The sequence below is a fragment of the Phoca vitulina genome, unplaced genomic scaffold (assembly GCF_004348235.1).
Source record: "Phoca vitulina isolate PV1807 unplaced genomic scaffold, GSC_HSeal_1.0 scaffold34, whole genome shotgun sequence".
NCBI lineage: Eukaryota > Metazoa > Chordata > Mammalia > Carnivora > Phocidae > Phoca > Phoca vitulina.
Genome location: NW_022589737.1, coordinates 2,592,891 through 2,608,952, shown reverse-complemented (window position 1 = coordinate 2,608,952; position 16,062 = coordinate 2,592,891). Strand labels below are relative to the sequence as shown.

The 16,062-nt window shown below is 50.8% G+C and overlaps 1 protein-coding gene across 4 annotated transcripts in view; it reads left to right on the top strand.

Annotated features, from left to right (window-relative positions):
* Positions 1-83: 83 nt before the first annotated feature.
* Positions 84-16,062, top strand: part of KIRREL3 (kirre like nephrin family adhesion molecule 3) — a 536,120-nt gene continuing 520,141 nt past the window's right edge. For 3 of the 4 annotated variants that reach the window (XM_032426388.1, XM_032426387.1, XM_032426385.1), the window contains exons 1-2: positions 84-294; positions 2,926-3,375. In XM_032426388.1, the coding sequence (XP_032282279.1) occupies positions 3,321-3,375 (55 nt within the window). In that variant the 5' untranslated portion in view covers positions 84-294; positions 2,926-3,320. The remainder of the gene's footprint in view (positions 295-2,925; positions 3,376-16,062) is intronic. The other variant, XM_032426386.1, reaches the window with a different exon arrangement.

Sequence of the window (16,062 nt, the reverse complement as noted above, 5' to 3'; positions counted from 1 at the left end):
TCCCCTCCCCTCGCCTCGCCTCCCCTCCCCTCCCCTCGCCTCGCCTCGCCTCCCCTCCCCTCGCCTCGCCTCGCTGCGCGCTCCGAGGTCTAAGACTCTCCACTCTTCTCCATCAGGTGGAGCCGTCCGCGCCTCCCGCCCCCCGCCTCGCCCGCGAACTGCGCGCAGGCACCTTGCAGCGCCAGGAGGTTAACCGAGCCCCCGGAGGAGGTGAGGCCAAGGAGCGGCGAGGCGGAGATGGCCGGGCCGCCGTCGGGGCTGGCGCCAGAGCCCGGCCGGCTGTGGGTCCTGCAGGTACCGCTGTCGTTCTCGCCGCCCCACGTGGTGGCTGCCGAAGATTGCCGTGGGTTTTCCGGCACTCAGGCTTGAAACGCCTCCCGGTCCTTTTAGAGGCAGGCAGCTCACCACTTAATCCAAGCTTTTTTTCCTTTCTGCCGGAGCCCGGAGGCTGCGGGGAGGGGGCGGAAGGGGGTTGGGGGGGCGGAAGGGGGAGGGGGGAAGAAGGGAACAGGCCCAGCTGGCTAGGGGGATCAGAGCCAGTCTGAGGGTCGTGAGGCCGGTCTCAGGGACCAGTGGGAGAGCGAAACAAGGTCCTTCCAACCTCGGATTCCCACCATCCCTCTCCTGTCCAAGATCGAGTGTGTGTGTGTGTGTGTGTGTGTGTGGTGCGCACACGCCTGTACGTGGGCCTGATTTGCGTGTATTGCACAGTTCACTAGCTTCATGACCCTGGTTTTGTAATATTTCCCTGGGGGCTGAATTAAGCAAATCTGGGCCCCAGGCCACTTAGGAATTAGCAGTCAAAATCAAACAGCAGCTTAAAGGATAAATGTTAGTTAAAACATCCAGTGTTGGGGCGCCTGCGTGGCTCAGTTGGTTAAGCGACTGCCTTCGGCTCAGGTCATGATCCTGGAGTCCCGGGATCGAGTCCCACATCGGGCTCCCTGCTCAGCAGGGAGTCTGCTTCTCCCTCTGACCCTCCCCCCTCTCATGCTCTCTGTATCTCATTCTCTCTCTCAAATAAATAAATAAAATCTTAAAAAAAACAAAAAAAACAAAAAAAAAAACATCCAGTGTTGCTTTGTGAGGTAGGGTGTACATTCTCATATTAGTCTTATTCACTGCAAGGCTTGCCTTAAGAATGGTGCCCAGACCTTAAATTTCTCCCCTCACCCAGTAGGTTTAATGGAGAGCTCCTACTAAAGTTAAAGCACTCTACATGCCATGTTCTCACTCTTACCATGTTGTCTGACATAGGTTGTTTAGAATCATCATTCATCTTGCGTATGTGTTTCTGATTTGCCTCTTCTGTTTCACTGTCTTCTCTGTCATCGAGTCAGCGGGGCTGAGGCTGTGCTGACACTTTGCTTCTGTACCTTGTTTGCTAATTTAGCTGATGGTGTGTCTCTTTTGGGTCCTCTTGGTTTCTGTTGCTCAGCATTTCTTTTCTCCCCCAAAGCTTGCTTACAAATTTCCCTTTGATCTGTTTAACAGCCTCTAAGGGATGCAGTTAAATAAACTATTAAGTTAAGAGTAGAAAAGTCAACAAAGCAGACACCTACTAATTTGTAGATCTTTGATATCAACTACCAGATACAAGTAAGCCCCTACCAGCACACACTTTTCTCATGGGGCCCTACTTCTCTTTTCTTGTTCATCAATACCAAGGGATACATTTTTAAAGTTAACATCCACATGGAAACTTGGCGTTGGAATGTGCCTTGAAGTCAGTAAAATCCCCCAAGTACGTAATACTGATAGAGAGAAGGCTAAGAGTTTCCCAAAGACCTCCCCAAGGTCCAGTGACTGAAAAAAGCAATGAATGATTTTGTACTGAAAGGCACTCATCAAGAGAGCATCTTCCAGCTTTCTCCCCCTACTCTTTAGCCCCCCCTTCTTCTGTATAATGCTGCATATTATACTCAGTTTTAACTATCCTTATAGTTTGTATCTCACGTGTATACTCTGCTTCCACAATAAACTGTGAGTTCCAGAAGGCATGGTCTGTGCCTGGGATTTTAGCTCCCCCAATGCCTGCTTATCCCAGGTATATCTAAATGTCCACCAAGGAAACAGACCTAGAGAAATTGTTTGTTATCCTGGAGGAAAACAGAGCTTGATCCGAGTGTGGGCTTCACAACAGGTAAAAGACCTGAAGGTTCTTCCCAGGCAGTTGCCTATGACCTTGGCCTCTCCTTCGCAATAGGATTCACAACACCTCTTGGAGAAAAAGACACTCTGAAAGTGATGGAGCGCTTATTAGAGGAGAGGCTGCAAATGCAAAAACAGGCTACTCCCCTCTCCTTGTTGGGAAATGCACAAACCAGGATGGTAATAATAATAAATGGGCATGTGTCACAGACCTGCTTGATTTCCCTCTAGTTCCTTCATTTTGTTTTGGAGGACTACTGCAAAGCAAACTAAGGTCTAAACGTTCGGGTTTTTATGACCTACCTCCCCCTTCTAGGAAAGTCTCCAAAAAATGTAAAACGTGCTTATCTCTTCCCCAACTCTGAGGCTCCCGCTGCACACATTGGCCAAGTCCTTCCCGGGGAAAGATGCACACCCCCACCCCCACCCCTCGCTGCTTCGCTGTTTCCCTTTCAGCCAGTTCCCAATCCCCCGTGCAAAGGCAGGGCACGCATATTTTAATGCGTGTGCCTGCATATAGTCCCCCTCAACTTCACTCCCGTTGAACAACATTATGTGGTGTGGACAAAAAGTCACAGTCGGCTCCCTGTTCAAGATGCCTTTTGGCCAATAATGGTGACAAAAGCTGCATTTCCCCCTGTTTGGGGGGGGAAAGGAGAAGGGAAGAGAGAGCAGAGCCTCCCCGTCCGCCCTCCGCTTTGCACAGATCTCCTTTTTCCAAGTGTTTCCTCTTTAATTATGACCTGTTCCCCCTCCCTCGCCCCCCCGCCCCAGCTTCAGTGAAAGGAGCCCTTCTGTCACTCGTCACTGGCTCCCGCGCCCGCCCGCTCGCGAGCTCGCTGTGGGAGGAGCCCGCCGCCGGAGGAAGCCAAGCCGTGCGCCCCGGCTGCCGAGAGCCACAGAATGGATCTGCTCCGAGCGGGGACGTCGCTGACGAGCCCGGCTTCCCGCGGCGGCTAGGAGCCCGGCCACTGGTCCCGGCAGGCTGCGGAGACCCGGAGGCCCCGAGGAGAGCGGCGCCGCGCCGAGGGACGGACGCACGGACAGCCCGATGGTTGGCGCGAACCCGGGAGGACCGCGGCGGAGGCTGAGCACGGCGAGCCGCCCGGGAGGAGAAACTAACTGCCAACCCAAGTTGCCCCGCCGGCTTTCCCTTGCTGCGCTGAGGAATGAAACCTTTCCAGCTCGATCTGCTCTTCGTGTGCTTCTTCCTTTTCAGTCAAGGTAGGACCCCCCGCGCGGGCGGCCGGAGTTGCAAAGAAAGTCGGCTGGGTTGGCGGGGCGCGGGAGGCTGAGGGCAGGAGCGTGGGCCGGCTTCGGAAACTCGAGCCGATCGATGCGTCCGAGATGCTCTGGCGTGGCTTCTTTGCCTTTGCCAATGCAACAAGATGGTACTGTTTCTTCTCCTTTGGAAGGAAGGGGTGTGGGAGGGGTGACTTTCTCCTCTCACTTGTCAACATCCAGCTCAAACTCTCCGATGCAAATGAGTTCTTTATGCTCCCGGGATGTTAATGAGGCAGTATCTGTGTGGCTATGCCGCGCTGAACTTCTGGGCACCTCCTCTCCTTCAGACTCAGGTTGGGAGAAGGAGAGGGTCGGGAAGGAGAGCTTTGTTGAGGTGGATATTTCAGCTCCAATAAGGTCTGACTTGCAGGAGTGGATTCAGAAGCCAGTGTGTGCCGGTTTTGCTCGGTTGCAGAACGGGCCGCAATTACAGAATGTACCGTGGGGGTAATTTGCGGTGGTTGGGAGAAAGCTTGTCAAGAGTTTCATTGAATGGAATCGGGTTCTCTGAATACGGCTGAATTGTGAATCCTACACAGCCCCGGATTCAGGGTCTAAAGTGAAATGTCACCCCTGGTGCTGATTGTTTACTTTGTGCAGCCTAGCAGGGGCGGAGAGGCTGGTGGACTTCTCCCCGAAAGAACTTTGCTACCTCTGGGCTGGCTCCCTGCCAAAGGGAGCCCGAAAGGGGGGGGAGGGGCTGGCGTGGTGGAGGGAGGGGAGGGCGATCTGGGGAGGGACGGTGAGTGCCTACTTAGCCAAAGGCATCAAAAGTCACCTGTGGAATTGAGTTCGAAGGGGAGAAGTAAAGCAGCTCTCTGCCATCTGAGGCAGCATTTGTGCCAGCCAGCACGGCTCCGAGAGGGACAGGACTCTCAGAAAAATCCACAACAGAGCTTGTCCATCTGTTGATTAAATGAAGGGTAAAAGTTTTCAAGAAAGCAGAGCACCGCCATGGGTGGCTGGCTTTGCAAGCAAACAGCATGTCTCTTTTTCTTTCCCTGTCAAGGAGAAGCCAAATGTAAGCAAAAACCCCACGCCTCCTTCCTCTGCTCTTCCATTGGTACTTACGGTCACTGCAGATTTCCCCCTTACCAAACTTTGCTCATGGCCATCCTGATTAAACCGGGGGGGCCTTTCCCCCGTAACTGTGCACGCGCCCACGCCTGTATGTAATTACAATGTGTACACACACACACACGCACACACTCATGTATTCATATGGTAGTGTGCATCTCACCAGGGCTCCCTACAGCAGCAGGAAGATAAATTGCCTTCCCTAGAGTTTTCAGGCTGAATGAATAAGAACTATCTCAGAACACTGGTACAGAAACAGTTTGGGTTATATTACCATTTTGTGAGATTACCCTCCTTCTTGGATGCCTGTGTGCTTGCTTATGGACACACACACACACAAACTCACTCACACTCACACTCCCATGCTCCTTTGCCTCTTCCCAATTTACTCAGGAAGTTGCCTGTAGAATCCCTACAAGGAGGAGCCCACCATCCCCCCCTCCACAAATGTTCATGGGACCCGCGCACATTTTAATCCGCCCGTGTGTTGTTGGAAAGCTGGAGGTGTGATTCTCCTCTAGATTGGCATAAGAAGCCTTTGGTGTCTGAGTGCTTCTTTGGCTGTCTGAATCATCACAGTATGCATCTTCTGCTTTGCTTATCCCTTTCTCAGTACCAGAGCTGTTTCCTCGCTGTCTCATATGAATCTTTAAATATTTACCTATGGAGGTTAAACGCTCCGTTTCATCCACCCTTAGCCCTGAGAGCACTAGGAAGAAACCACAGCATCCTGCAATGCCTACTTCCTTGTGATTCCTGAGTGTTCTGAGCTTAGCCAGCACTGCCCACCCTACCCAACGGTAGCTGTCAGGGCCCACGGGGCTCCAAAATAGGTCTAAAGAAAGATGATGAGACAGAGTGGATGTAGCCAGTCAAAATACCCTGCATCACTGGACACTGTAGGTTTTGTGAATAGACAGCATCTGATGACAGGAATTAAGGGCCAAGTGGGATGCTTTTTATGGACTTTTGTGATATGTTACCTTTTGACTTGATCCGTAGACATGTGTTTTAATGTGGTTGTTGTCCTGAGTATTGTGAATTCCCCAGGGGATTCTCTTTGACCCTACACCTATATGATCAGTTCCTATACTGTGCCCACCTCTACCTAGCACCATATATTTCTCAAGTTATTAGTTAGAGTGCATCCACTTCCGAGAGGTCGTGAGAGGACTGGCCCTCAGGCCCCAGGCGACACCCGCAGACATCCCCCTGACTGAAGTTGCCTGGCATGCCCTAACGAGTCACCCATTTGACAACCCTCCCGCTCCAACCTCACGCACACGCTTCCTCCTGGGATGCTTTCCAAGGAAATGTGCAGGGACTCAGGGATGCCTCTCCTCTCAGAGAAAACAAATGTGCAGGGTTCTTTTTAGGCCTTTATCTGGCACTCCGGTGACACCTCCATCTGCTGCCCAGTGGGAGCCTATGTGTCATTTTAGAGTTTCTGGAAACACAATTCTCATGCTTCCTGTTCCCGTTGTCTTGGTCCCCCTACGGAGGGAGAGCTCCAAACAGCTCTCTGAAGGCTTCCGTGGCAAAAACATTTAAGTCAAAACTCTTAAAGTCCCTTTCAGTTGTCTGTTCTCTCCCAATTTGTCTGATATTTATTCACTTTTACTTGTCCTCGTAACCCTTTAGAGAGTGAATTCCAAGTATAATCAATGTCAGCAATGCGCTGTATCCCCTCTCCCTTGAAAGTTTGGGCTTTTCGTGGAGCTGGAGATTAAATATTTATTTATCTTTCCTAAGGTGGCAGTAGAAAGACCAAATGGCATGCCTCCATTTCCGCCCCTGCCAACGTCCCCGGGCCTGGCTCCCCACAAAGAAATGGCGAGCCGCCAGTGTGTGCTGCTTGTGGGTTTCTCTCTTGCTGGGGATGCCTCTTCCATCAGCTGTCAGGACCGCTTGTCCATGCTTTGTGCAGAGAGGGATAATGTCACAGCACAATTTGCCTCCTGCAAAGAAGAGGCATGTTCTGCCCCTGGGTGAAAAGGAATCAATTCTGTTGTCATCCATAAACTTAGAACTGGCGATATCTTTTTCCCTTTATCATTTCCATTTGCCCACAACTATTTCCCTCTGTGCCCTCCTTCATCTTCAAGAGCCGTGCCAACCAGCCTGCACCCCCTCCCCCCATCTTAAGTAGCTAGGAAGGACCAGTGTGCCAGCAGGATGGGAGATCCCTGCTGCCCAGCTGAGACAGTCTGGGGAATGCGCAGTGATACAAATTGGTGCCTTGAACTCAGACGCTCTTCGGAAAGGTGTTCTCTTCCCTGCTCACTGACATTTTCCCCTAGCATTCCTAGACTGTCCCGTCTGGCTCATAACCTTGCAGGGCCCGAAAGCTCTAACTCTGGCCAACCCAGATCTCTCGTTGGACTTTCCCGCGTGCCAGGCTGCTCTGAACGTGTTGGGGGGACAATGAGAACTTACTTGTCAATGACAGTCCCTGAGTTGAGGGTTCATCCGGGACGTCACCTCTCCCTTGGGAAGAATCTAAGTGACTTGCTCTCCTGTCCTGCTGGCAGGAGTCTCCCAAAGGGCTGTCCGATGGCTACCCGAGGGACAGAGGTTGGTGGCGACATGACTTTCCAAGGGGAGAGAAGAGCCGGAAGCAGACACGGGGCTTGTCTTGTGAGTGAAGAGACCCAGCTAGGATGAGGGAAGCCATGGGGATGACAGGAAGCTTGGAGAGGAAGGAGCAACTTCTAGACGCCTTAACTTGCGAGAAGCTCCCTGGGGGAGGGAGAGGGGCACCAAAAGATACCAGGAATGCATCAGAGGCAGCCAGAAGAATGGGGGGGATCATAAGGGGGACAGACTGAGAAGGCATTAAAACAAGAAATTGGGAGTGAACAGCAACTTAGCAAACATGTAACCTTGCCCAGAGCTGTCACATAACAAAAGATGAGGCAAGTATTAAGTGCGCCGCTCCTCCCACCGGCACCCCAAGTGGTATGATGTCTTGTCTAGAGGAGGAAGGATGCTTTCTTTTGTCCTGGAAGGTCAGTGTACCACTGCCAAGGGTGTGGGACCACTTCTTTAACAAATCCTCTGGGTGAAGGGAACTGGGACACGTCTGTTGGGCATGGGGGTGGTCTCAGCGTCTGCTACCCAGCAGGGAGCTCTCTGTTGCCAGCCAGACCTATTGAGGAAGGAAGAGAAACTCCCCAGGGGGAGAAGGGTGCGGGGTGGGGTCAACGCCTGCGCACTGCACTTACAGGATACCGCGGGGGCCTCCCTCCTGGGTTACAAAGGAGGATCTCCCTTGGAACATGGCAGCAGGGAGCTAGGCATGGTACCAAGGAGCAGCTCTCCCTGGTGTGCCTGTGTTGGTGGGAGCCAGGGCCAGCAGGAGACGGGGTGGAGCAGGGGATTAGGCCTGAAGATGCAATTTTTCTTTTTTGTTCAGCCCAGTGGGGGTGACTTAGGAGGCATTATATTGCAGACCCAAAAAAGCACATGAATAATCCAAAGTGAATTCAAGAGATTTCAATAGCAAAATAATAACAATACTAATGATACCTTTGATTTGCAGAGTACTTTTCTTCCAAGGAGATAAAAAGATAAACTGTTTTGGAAACATCAACAAGGAAAAGAAAATTGCCTGTGATGGAAGCGTGGGAAGGAGGGCCAACAGCATTCATTTTAGGGTCTCCTGTAAATCGGGGGTGGCGGGGGGTGTCACATGGGCAAGAGGCATCCTTCTTCAGCTACAGTCCTTATCCTTCTAAAATGCTGAAATAAATAACTTTTAGGTGAAAAACCAGGCAGTTTTAATAGGGGTCAACCCGAAAGAGTGAGGCCCTGTATCCTGCTTGTGCCTGGGAATGGGGACACTCTGATTCAGCCGTGGGGAGGGTCTGTCAGATCAAGAGAAGGTCGCGGAACTCACACTTGGACTCCACCACTGCAGCAATCCTGATTTTAATGGTGGTGCTGGTGGCACAGCCACTGGGGCCCTAGTCTCCCCGCAAGATCAGGGGGCACCCCAGTGTTCATGGAGCGGGGTTGGGATGGGGCTCTTGTGGTGGGGGAGGTCTGTTCCCTTGGGTTGCATGTCCCCTCACTGCTGCCCACAGGGAGTGAGGTGCAAAATGAGGCAGGATCCCGTGCCCGGCTGGATGAGTTCGCCCTGTATTCCAAATAGAGGAGGTTTTATTTCCAGTGAGGGGAGTCTATACTGCACTGAGCATAGATGCCATTGAGCATGGTTTTCTTTTCCCCAGGGGAAAACCAGGATCCACAGTTGGGTGTGCACGTCCAATAAGACGTGCAGATCATCCTAATACTTTTCACACAGTCACACCAAGAATGCCGTGTCCTGCTTTCTGCCAGAGCTTGAGGATTAAGCCTGGAAGGGCTTCCACCTTCCACGCTCTCTCAGAATCCACGGTGTTGCCCTAGGATGAGGATCGTCACCACCATATTTAACGTGAACTTCCATTAACTTTCTGCTTCTGAGCCCCTGAAGGAGCTAGGCATCAAACATTGTGCTTTTTTCCCTTTGCTCTTCTGAGTGTGAAAATGAGTACTCTGGCTGTATATTTCTAGAAGTCAGTAAATGTCAATATTGGATAAGTGTTTCCTTTATATCAGGGCGATTTAGCATAAGCTGCTTGGAAACAAATGTCTTCCGTAAGCATACAATGTTTCCGTGAGTCCACAGTCAGCACCACTGCGAGGATTAAATCAATGTCAGCTTCCCTTGGGTACACTGGTAACAAGTCAAAGCCTGGAAATAGTGGCCAGCATGGGTGAATCCTGCTCCCTGCAGAATTACTCAGCTGCAGCCCTGGCTGGGGCTGGGAGAGTGAGAGGTGCGTACCCTTCCATCTGGTTCCTGGACAAAAAGGCAAGGAAGGAGCCAACGTAGAGGCCTCCCACATGTCATGGGAAAGTTCCCCACCCCCCCAACCCCTGCAGTCTGAAAGCCTTCTCATGCCCTCTCCAAATCTCCTCCCATCTGTGACCCCACTCTACACACACACAGCTTACGGCTGAAGTGTTGTCCTGTCCAGAGCTTTGGAAAAATCCTCCATCTTCCTGAAATGGGAGGTGAGATCTCACTGTGCTCTTCCACCTGGTGCCGGTGTCCTCATAGGCAGAGTGAGGTAGACTGGCCCGAGGCCGTTTTTTTGGAACATTGAAACCCAAACTGCAATGATACAGGTTGTGAGTATTAAAAAGATGTATGAATATCAGGCTGAATTATCAAGATGGTCTGCTTACTTGGCCTGGGTTCCCTCGACAGTTGTTGTAAGTTCAGTCTCTTTCTAACCCATGCCTAGAAAACAGGAATTTGAAATCTGACACTGACTTACAGCCAGTGACAACCAAGGCTTCCATTCGTCATTCCACACTTTTCCCCAGGGGCTCCATACAGTCTCAGAGGGCCACATTCTCTTCATCCTTCCTTCGTGATCAAATAGCCCTTGAGGACACCAAAGCTCAGCCCCTGGCCACTCAGCCTGCACTCATAGTAGGCCGACTGTGTGGTGGGCACCATGCCAGGGACTTCTGATGCAAAGACCCCTAAAACAGTATTTCTGCCCCAGGGGGGGCTCTCAGTCTGGTCAGGGAGCAGACACTTTGGCTGATGGTTACGTGATGGGCTCAGAGTTGTCAAGAGTATTCTGAGAGCCACCGAAATGACCGAGGGCATCAGGAAAGGCCGCAGAGAGGCAGTGACTTGATTTCAAAGGATGTCTGGGAGCCCTCCTGGGGAAGCACAAAAAAGAGTGTTTCAGGCTTGCCTTAGAGCACGTGCAAAGGAAAGAAGGCAGGACAGAATGCCATCTGTTCCGAAGCAATGGGTAGTATGGGTGGCTGGAATAGGAGTGTGTTGAGGGTAGTGAGAAGCTTGGGAAGGGGTGGGTCAGCTTGTCATAAATACCATGCTAAATGTTTTGATGACTTAACTATCAGAGTTAAGTCTGTTCCTTAGAAACATTGTGAGTAGGTTTTGGATCTGTAGTCCTCTCTGTGCCATGAGTCCTATGGATAAAAGAGGGGAAGAATCCATTTGTTACTTATTCTTCTTGGTTTGCCCTGTTTTTTATATGGAGCTTTAAAAATGTAGAATTGAATGGAAATATACCCATTCTTTCCGGCTCACCTTCCTTCATAGCTAGTATGTAAAGGGGTGGAAAATAGAGCAAGAGCGTAAGTGTGGAGGAACTGACCTTCCGTGTCGGTCTACATTCCAGAAGGAGGCAGAGAAGAATAGTAGGTAGATGTATACTTAAGAACAATGTGTTGGATAAAGAATGTGGTGGGGAACCAAGGAGCACACAGAAGCAGGGACGGCTGAGTGCACACTGGATTCTTAGTTGTATGGCGTGCACTGAGGAATGGGATTTACCTGTTTCTGGGGCCCAGGGAGGCTCGCCTAACATTGAGGATGAATGGTAAACCAGGAAGGGAGACAAGAACAAGGATGAGATAAATAAGAAATGCCTAGAGATATTTTGCTAATGATTTCTTTGCTGTTCTGAAGAGGAAGCTAAGTTATGCTGGCTTTGGGGAAAATAAGGTTACAAGACAGGTGATTCCACTCAGAAGATGTTAGAAATGTTTATAAGTCTCCAGTACCAAGAGTAAAGAACGTCATCAGATCTACTCATGTGTCCCACACTTGGGCCTGTTCTCCTCAGGAATTGGTGGGGACTGGCAGGACAAGCTCAACAGCGAAGCAAATACACGCATTGTTCTGCCAGAAATAGGCAGTGACGGATCTAAGACTGTTGATATTTAATTCTAGTGTCTAAGGTTAGCCCACTGAACAGTCTCCCATTGCTGACCGTGCTCTAAGAGTAGAATTCGGGCCCCCAAGAATGGAAGAGTCAATTCCCAAGCAGCGGATCAAAGAGTCGACTAGATGTCATCCAAATCCTCTCCAACCCTATGACTCCCTGAGTATTATCTATTAGCAACAACCTATTGATTCTGGATATTAAATTCCTAGAAGATAGATGATGTGTTACAGATGTCTTTGTCCAGCACATTTTCTTGTAAGTGCCAGGCAAATCCTTTTGGCTGTGGGTGATGGTAGTGGTGGCAGTAATAATGTTTTGAGGATGAGGATGATGATGATGAGTGTTGGTGTAAAACTTCACAGGCTGTAGAGTACCATTCACAAGCACTGCTTCATTTCATTACTGTGCTAGCATGAGAGGCAGCCGTGATCACTGTCATAGGCTCCGAAAGGTCATGTCCTCGACCAAAGTCACTCTCATCTGCTTCACTTTTTCATATGCCTTGATGCTTCTCAAGATGCTGGTAGATGTGGCAGCTCCAAATCATCCACACTGAAAAATGCATGAGAAGATCCTAGGCTGTGGCATAATATGGAACATGTTCTTCTAGCTTGTGGGAATCCTTGGTGGCTAGGCATAGAAAAGGATTTTAAGGATTTCTCATGAAAACCAGGGAGCTGACCTTCAAACCACGACCTAGCCTTGCAGCTCTGTCTTTTGATTCCAGACTCTTTCTGAGTTGGTTCCTTCATCTTCTGGCATTCAGCTTTACCTTGAGGGCACAGGTTTCCAGGGGAAATGGCAGGCCAGCCTCTTGGGCTGAATAGCAATCAAGGGGATGTTGCTTGGGTAGTTCGTTTTGTGGCTGTGTTGACAATTAAAAAAAAAAAAAAGGCAAGGGCAGGAACTTTTATTCTCTTAATTGGTTGATTAAAATATCCGTTTCTTTTATCCACCCGCCCTGGTGCCAGGCATGCTACTCAGCACATAGAGGACTCTGAATAAATGTTGAAATATTGGAATGAATGGCAAGAAACAGTGAAAGGAAGAGAAAGCAGTGTTTCTGACATCACACGTGCAGGGGTTGACAGGCCCCCACGGGAGGGCAGAGGAGAGATCCCAACTATTTGGAGTAGAAAGTTGTTCCTCTCTGAGTGAGGCCTTGAATGACCACTGAGTCACCAGGGACACTGCCGAGAGAAACATCCTCCGGCAAGCCACCCACTCCTCAGTTTCAGTAAAAAAAAAATCCCAGCCCTGTCCTTCTGTTCTTTAATGCATGTCAGTTCCCATTTCTGTCAGTCACCTGCAAGTGTCACAGGTGACTTGGCTCTGGTGCAGTGTGACAGTCCACCTGTCACCCTTGGCGATGCTGGGAGCTCTGACTGTTCCAGAGTAACACTGGGACCCGGCTGGCTCATCATGCAGGCAACCATGGGGGACAGAAACCTAGAGCTTTCTCCTGGAGACCCTCCCCGGGTACCACAGGAGAAGCGATGCCACCCTCCCTGCCTTCCTGACCTCGTGACAAAGAGAGAGAAATTGCCAGTTAACCTCCCAGTGGCTTTACCCTCCATATTCTAGGACCCGCACTTGTCCACACCTCGCTGAAGGACGCTGGGTCCACCTCACATTCACAGGGAGTCCCATTTCATCAGAGAGCTGGCCTCAGAAGCCTTTTTCTTACAGAGGACGCTGCACCTGCGTGAGGGGCCACCGGCGGGAGCGAGAGGGCCTGTTCTTCCCTTGGGTCCACATCAGGCAGGAGCAGGTGGAAATGTTTTGGGATGCGAAACCTGGGGAGCGCTGCAGTTCCTGCATCAGCCTGATGGTGGCAGCAGCAGCGCTTGCAAAGCCCAGGAGTGAGCGGGGCTGAGGCTCAGGGCGACCCTTAGTAGCAGGAAGAGCCAGGGTCTCTAGTCCGGGTGCCCGGGGCCCTCCTCTGCCCATGATGCTCCAGCTGAGCCTGGAGCATGGAAAGGGCATGGAGGGAAAGAGCAAGCCTTCCAGATTAGCAGCAGCTCCCCCCGGAGGCTCAGGTGCTTTCTGCTCTTTCTGATGGATGTGAGGGCAGAGTGCTAAGGGCAATGTCTGAGCAGAGGTAGGTGCGCACAAATAAAAATGTCCAAGGGTGTGGAAGAGCTGCAAAAAGAGGGAGCAGGGGAGACCTCAGCTACCTGTCCATTTCCCTGTGGCAGGTGTTTTCCCAGGCTGGTGTCTCTCCTGTGGATGATGAATGCATCCGTCCCCCTCCAGGAATGGCCAGGCGCCAGGAGCCCGGCTTCCTCACCCCAGTCCCCAACCTGGGCCCACTGCCCCTCTCTCCAGGAGTTTGCCTCTTTAACGATCCAGGAGCCAATATTTCTGCTGTTGCTCCCCTCCCCTGCTGGAAAAGCCAAACAGATGCTAAACTTAGTCTCATTATTCCTGATCTCCTAGGCAGGCTGAAGAGGTGCTACTCTGTTTTCATCTCTGGACAGAAACAGACACCATTAAAATAAATCACCATCAGTGGTGGTTGTTTGTTTCAGAACGCAACTTACCAGGCAAGGTAACCCGATCCTAAGGCCGGCACTGGAAGCCCACCGCCTGCCCTGCTGGTGGTGGCAGCTTGCCTTTTTCACCTTTTTTTTTTTTTAATTTTTTTATTTATTTATTTATTTTTTTTTAAAGATTTTCTTTATTTATTTGACAGAGAGAGAGAGAGATAGCGAGAGCAGGAACACAAGCAGGGGGAGTAGGAGAGGGAGAAGAAGGCTTCCCGCCAAGCAGGGAGCCCGATGTGGGGCTCGATCCCAGGACCCTGGGATCATGACCTGAGCCGAAGGCAGAGGCTTAACTGACTGAGCCACCCAGGCGCCCCCCTTTTTCACCTTTTGAAGATTGCAAGTAAGATGTGTCTCAGACCCTGGAATCAATCTGTGTGCAGCATTAACTAAGACAGTGGGACATGGGGAGAGGGAAGGGTGAGGCCATCATTGGAGCTGCCCGCTCCTTATCTTCTCTGTATGGCTCAAGTGGCTGGTAGACTGGCCGTTTATGTTGTCCGACACCCCAGGACGTTATTTGATATCCATTAGGTTTTGCTTGCCAGTAGGATTTTAGATGAGGTTTGCCCAAACCCAAGTGGCCTCCCACACCTGACTCCCCATCAGAGCCCTTTGCTACTTTGTTACTAGCAAGGTGAGTTGCCACCAGCCCAATCTGTCCGTCCTCACACTGTCTGTCTTCTTGGGGGAGGGGGTGCCCAGTGGGGTGGGAGAGAAGGTAGGATTGTTCTGTCCATTGTATTAATGCAGTGCCCCTGGCACATGCCAGGTGACTTCTTGAGCATCTCGCATCGGAGAAGAAAACTTTTTGCCTGAAGTTTGCAAAGCCTTATTTCAAACTGCAGATCTGAGGCTGCACGGGTCAGTGAGGAAACATAGAACTGCATTATATGAGAAGTTGCTAAAAGTAATGGAGATTGATCTCCTCCCCATAGAAAAAGATGTTACACCCACGTGGTATGGGCTCTTGGCTCCGCTGCTTTCCTGGCCCCTCGGGTGGGCCAACTTGATCCCCGTTCTTCTTTCACAAACACGAGCTCTGTTAGGATTTTGGGAATCCCTCGATGGAAAGCTGAACCAGGGAGAGGGGAAATGGTGAGAATAGAAAAGAATCGAAACCTGTAATGGTCTCCAGATGCCGACCTCACAGTGTGTGTCTGGCCACCAGACTGCCTCCTGGTCGCTGACATGGAGCCAGCCATGGGGAGGCGTTACGGAGACCTAGAGCCAGGTTTGCTGAGCTTTGCGTGCATTCCCCTCTGTCATCCTCCTAGCAACCCAGTAAAGCAGGACTGTCAGCCCACCGGCCAGTGAAAGCTGCTGAGGCTGAGATTCCATGATTTGCCCACAGACTCCATAACGTTGCCTCTCCTTCCTGGGGAGAGATGGGACGGCCATTCGGACACTCGCATGCACGCCCCTGGTCCCTTGCTGCGCCTCTCTTCAGAGGAATCCCCCTCACGCTGGTGCCCCCACTGCCGTGTGCCTGGTAGTAGGCTGCAGAACCCCTGGCCTGGCCTGTGGTCCTCCTCCTTCATGACTTGTAGGGCTTGTGATGAAGAGCCGATCAAAATGGAGGAAAAGACCGTTCCCGAAGACAGAAGCTGAGTAAGAATTCACGAAGCTCTGCCCTGTGGCTGGCAGGTGCTTGTTACTTCCCCAACCCAGCTCCAGTTTAGCTGAACATTTTGAAAGCCAGATGCTGATTTCTTAACAAGAACACATCACCACCTAACTTTCCTTCAGTGGATTAAAAAAAGAAGAAGAAGAAGAAGAAGAAGAAGAAGAAGAAGAAGAAGAAACCCCATTCTGCTGAGGGAGAGGTGAGCCTGGTGTTAGCTCCGCGCTGGAAGAACGGAGCTGCTCTACACAAAAAGGCGTTGCAGGACATCAAAACCGTCCTTTTTGTCAAGTCTAGAAGTGTAAAAATGTCTGGAGACCACATGGTTCTGAAATGATTAATAATAGTCGTTAGGGAGAGAGAGAAAGGACTCTTGGAATGTGGGAGAGTCTGAATACTGTTCAGGCCCGATTCTCCTCACTGTGGCTCCAGCAGGTTCGTCTTGCCTGGTGTCAGAAATCATTTCTGAAGATGGCCTGTCTCTACCCAGACCATGCTCAGGATCATAGTATTAGCTGAAGATAGGCACTTAAGATAAACTAGCAAAACATAGAATTTCCTTGATGTTTTCAAAGCTCCTTTCGGATTGAATCAGAGGAGTACAGAGGAAGAATGCAAG